This window comes from Camelina sativa, chromosome 3 (genome assembly GCF_000633955.1).
Source record: "Camelina sativa cultivar DH55 chromosome 3, Cs, whole genome shotgun sequence".
NCBI classification, from domain to species: Eukaryota; Viridiplantae; Streptophyta; class Magnoliopsida; order Brassicales; family Brassicaceae; genus Camelina; species Camelina sativa.
This window is the reverse complement of record NC_025687.1, coordinates 23,415,608-23,420,304: the sequence shown is the minus strand read 5'-3', so window position 1 is coordinate 23,420,304 and position 4,697 is coordinate 23,415,608. Positions and strand designations below refer to the sequence as shown.

At 39.2% G+C, this 4,697-nt stretch overlaps 1 protein-coding gene and 1 non-coding gene across 2 annotated transcripts; both read left to right on the top strand.

Annotated features, from left to right (window-relative positions):
- On the top strand, positions 580 to 653 carry TRNAT-AGU. The gene has a single exon. It is a non-coding gene; the product is annotated as a tRNA-Thr (tRNA).
- On the top strand, positions 894 to 4,273 carry LOC104777840 (proline-rich receptor-like protein kinase PERK7). Its single transcript, XM_010502168.1, has 7 exons — positions 894 to 1,548; positions 1,813 to 2,469; positions 2,978 to 3,064; positions 3,176 to 3,245; positions 3,335 to 3,557; positions 3,651 to 3,812; positions 3,934 to 4,273. The coding sequence occupies exons 1-7, from the start codon at positions 927 to 929 to the stop codon at positions 4,219 to 4,221; spliced, it is 2,109 nt and encodes a 702-aa protein (XP_010500470.1). The 5' UTR covers positions 894 to 926; the 3' UTR covers positions 4,222 to 4,273.

Sequence of the window (4,697 nt, the reverse complement as noted above, 5' to 3'; positions counted from 1 at the left end):
GAAGCATATTTTTCCGATGACAGAGTTAACATATGACTATGGAGTTTCTTTCGTAGAGCGTATTAGAGAAGATGAGAGACTTTACAAAGGCAACAAGATTTGTCTTTGTGGTTCACTCAACTGTCGTGGCTCTTTCGGCTGATTTGTACTCTATATATCCTTATTTGGTTATTTTGTAATTTGTTTCTCTAATTTCCGTTTTTGTCCATTTAATTTCTTTGTTTTTTTCATTTAATTAATTTTGTCTAATAAAAAAAGTTCTTAGTTTTCTTTGATTTTTTATGTTCTTTAATTTCTTTCTTTTTTTTCATTTAATTTTATCTAATAAAACATATTATTTTTTCCATTTAATATCTTGGTTGTTTACATTTGATTTTGTCTAATTTCTCGTTCATTAAATTCATTCGATAATAAAAACAGATTACGGTAAAAGCCCTAAAAAATTCATTTGTGTAATGCGAAAAAAATGATTTAAATAGGAAACATTCTAAAAAGATATATATCATAATATTTTTACAACCCAATTGTTGTCAAATAGAAAAGCTTGATTATGGTAAAATAACGAAGCTCGAACAAAAGGCTCTCGTAGCTCAGTTGGTTAGAGCACCCGTTTAGTAAGCGGGAGGTCTTGAGTTCAACTCTCAACGAGAGCATTTTTAAACATTTTACATTTTACAAACATGAATTCTAGGATGTAACTGAAAACTGTCCGTTGTGAATACTGTTCTTTTGCCTTGCTGTATAATTCCCAAATATAGAAATAACAAAAAAACATTCGAAAACTTTCTTAAAAATAGAACTTGGAAGAGGAAAAAAAAGCTTCCTTGTTCGTAGGAGAACAGGAACAGACTTGGGTGTTCCTTGTTTCATCTCACAATAGTTACACATTGAAAACCACCGGAGAGAGAGAGAAAGAGAGTGCGATTATGGCGGAGGGGCAATCCCCTGAGAACTCACCGCCAGCTCCTCCTCCTCCTCCCTTTTCCAACGATCAACAAACAACATCTCCTCCTCCTTCCGACAATCAACAAACAACATCTCCTCCTCCTTCATCTTCACCTGACCTAGCTCCTCCACCTCAACAACAACAAGAATCACCACCTCCTCCTTCACCGGAAAATTCATCTGATGGTTCTTCCTCTTCGCCTCCACCACCGCCGTCTGACTCCTCCTCACAATCACAATCTCCACCTCCTCCTTCTTCACCGTCCCCGCCGCAGCAAAGTGACAACAAAGGAAACGATGGAAGCAGAGGCGATGGAGGAAACAAGAACCCTTCCCATACTCCTCCACCACCGTCTAAGACGTCCGACCGTAGCTCCCCCTCGCAACCAAAATCTCTTGCTCCACCTTCAAGAGACGGTGGCTCGAATTCGTCAAGTAACGATCGTCTGAATATGGGTGCTGTTATAGGACTTGTGGCTGCAGCTGGACTTTTGTTCCTTGTCATGATCTTGCTATGTGTCTGTTGTCTTCGGAAGAAGAAGAAGAAATCAAAGCTTGATCAGATGCCGTACTACGGAAGCAATGCTTACGCCGCTGGCAAAAGTACGTAAATATAAACCCATGAACCCTTATTAAAACCCCGTTAGTTTCTTATTTGCCAAGAAAAAACATAAATTTGGTTTCTTGCTACCCAAGATATTAGATAAATCACATTCGTCTGCTCTCATTTGATTACATATGTACAAAACCATGAACCCTAACTAAACCCCATACCATTTATTAAGCTTAAGTTTCATCTAGTTCTTTTACCTTAATTAGTATCTAAGTCTTTGTCTTACTTCTTTTTTTTTTTGGTTGGGATTGTAGCTGGGAATGATCAATATTTTAATAGTGTTGCTACACCACAACAACAACAACAACAACAACAACATTACAACCGAGATGTTGCTACACAACAACAACAACAACACTACAACCAAAATGATCACATTGTGAATCTTCCTCCACCTCCTGGATCAATAGGAACAAATTGGGTGAATTCACCGCCGCCACCACCACCTTCAGGAAATTGGCAGCCAATGCCGTCACCACCAGCACCAGTGTCAGGAGGCGTAAATGTTATTCAGAGCGGCGAGATGGGCTTAAATTTCTCATCAGGTCCATACGCTCCATCTCTACCACCGCCTCACCCTTCAGTGGCCTTGGGATTCAACCAAAGCACATTCACTTACGAGGAGCTCGCTGCCGCAACTCAAGGTTTCTCAAAAGACCGTTTGTTGGGACAAGGCGGGTTCGGTTATGTTCACAAAGGAATCTTGCCTAATGGTAAGGAGATCGCGGTGAAGAGCCTTAAAGCTGGAAGCGGGCAAGGCGATAGAGAATTCCAGGCAGATGTTGAGATCATTAGCCGCGTTCATCATCGACATCTTGTGTCTCTTGTTGGATATTGCAGTAATGCTGGAGGACAGAGGCTGTTGGTCTATGAGTTTCTCCCTAATGACACACTTGAGTTCCACCTTCATGGTAAGTAATANGCGGCGAGATGGGCTCAAATTTCTCATCAGGTCCATACGCTCCATCTCTACCACCGCCTCACCCTTCAGTGGCCTTGGGATTCAACCAAAGCACATTCACTTACGAGGAGCTCGCTGCCGCAACTCAAGGTTTCTCAAAAGACCGTTTGTTGGGACAAGGCGGGTTCGGTTATGTTCACAAAGGAATCTTGCCTAACGGTAAGGAGATCGCGGTGAAGAGCCTTAAAGCTGGAAGCGGGCAAGGCGATAGAGAATTCCAGGCAGAGGTTGAGATCATTAGCCGCGTTCATCATAGACATCTTGTGTCTCTTGTTGGATATTGCAGTAATGCTGGAGGACAGAGGCTGTTGGTCTATGAGTTTCTCCCTAATGACACACTTGAGTTCCACCTTCATGGTAAGTAATATATAATGATTTTTCTTGTGTTCATGGTAATGATTATATATAACCTATATAAAAACTAACAAAATGATTTCACTAAATCAATTGATTTATAGGGAAAAGTGGGACTGTGATGGATTGGCCAACGAGACTCAAGATTGCCTTAGGATCAGCAAAAGGTCTTGCTTATCTTCATGAAGATTGTGAGTCATTATATTAATATCTTTTCATCTTTTCATTTTAACTCTACATTCAAAGATATATAGTTAAGAACTTAAGATACTTACATGTTTAGGCCTGATATTTGTGGTTAGGTCATCCCAAAATCATCCATAGGGACATTAAAGCTTCAAACATTCTTCTTGACCTTAACATGGAAGCCAAGGTATGCTTTAACTATACCTTAAATTCTGATTTGAATCTTTACATGTAATGACAAAATTTCTCGATTGACATTCTTTAAACTAATTCCGGGTTGCAGATTTTGGTTTGGCTAAGCTTTCTCAAGACAACAATACACATGTGTCGACTAGGGTCATGGGAACATTCAGATACTTAGCTCCTGAATACGCATCGAGTGGGAAACTAACAGAGAAATCAGATGTTTTCTCTTTCGGAGTTATGCTTCTTGAGCTCGTAACCGGGCGTAGACCGGTTGATCTAAGTGGTGAGATGGAAGATAGTTTGGTCGATTGGGTAAGTAAATGTATCAGTACATTCATCGTTAAACTCAATACCCAAAGAAAAGAAAAAAATTTCATGTTTTGATGAACGTGCGGTTATTGGCAGGCGAGACCATTATGCATGAACGCAGCACGTGACGGAGAATATGGTGAATTGGTTGATCCATTCCTTGAGAACCAATACGAGCCTTACGAGATGGCACGCATGGTGGCTTGTGCTGCTGCAGCCGTAAGACATTCTGGTCGTCGCCGCCCAAAGATGAGCCAGGTAAATAAATAAGCGTGACACATGGCATTATTGATCGCTCGTCCTCGTCCATTTTACGAGATTTTGGACATTTCTTACGGAGTTTATATATACATCGCTTATTTCCGTAACTTTTTACTAGATTGTTCGGACGTTGGAGGGCGATGCCTCGCTGGATGACTTAGACGAGGTTGTGAAACCGAGACAGAGTTCAAGCGGAGGTGAAGGCAGCTCAGACTATGAGACGGGCACATATGGTGCCGAGATGAAGAAGTTTCGGAAAGTGACATTGGACAGTCGCGAATACGGGGCAAGTAGCGAATACGGTGCCACAAGCGAGTACGGGCTTGACCCATCATCGTCAAGCAGCGAGGAGATGCACACTGGAGGAAGCACTAATAAAACTACCACTACTAACCGTGGGATTTAAATTACATTAACCGACTTATCAAAACCTGTTGGATTGTATTATTTTTAACTGTTTGGTGTAATTGTTTGTTGAAAACATTAATGAAATAATTATGTTAACTCTCAAGAATTAGGATAATAAAATGTTGGAAAATAGTGTTTGTTACTGTAAAAGAAGTACATTATAAATCACAAAAATTCTCCTATGAATTGAAGATGAATTCCAACGTTTTAGCGATAAAAAAATTGTATTCAATCAAATCACTGCACCTATTTAGTCAGATTATTTTAATAATCATATAAGAACATTTTATGATTAAATAGTTATTATTTGATACATTTATCTTAATACATTAATTAGACTATAGTAGTATGTAAGATTTTAATTTTAAAATTTTTATCAATGCTAATCTTTAGTATAAATATAATCGTTCATAATTTAAAAGGTTTTACTTAAGTCATATGATACTTTTCATTACTGTTTAGTAAAAAAAATTT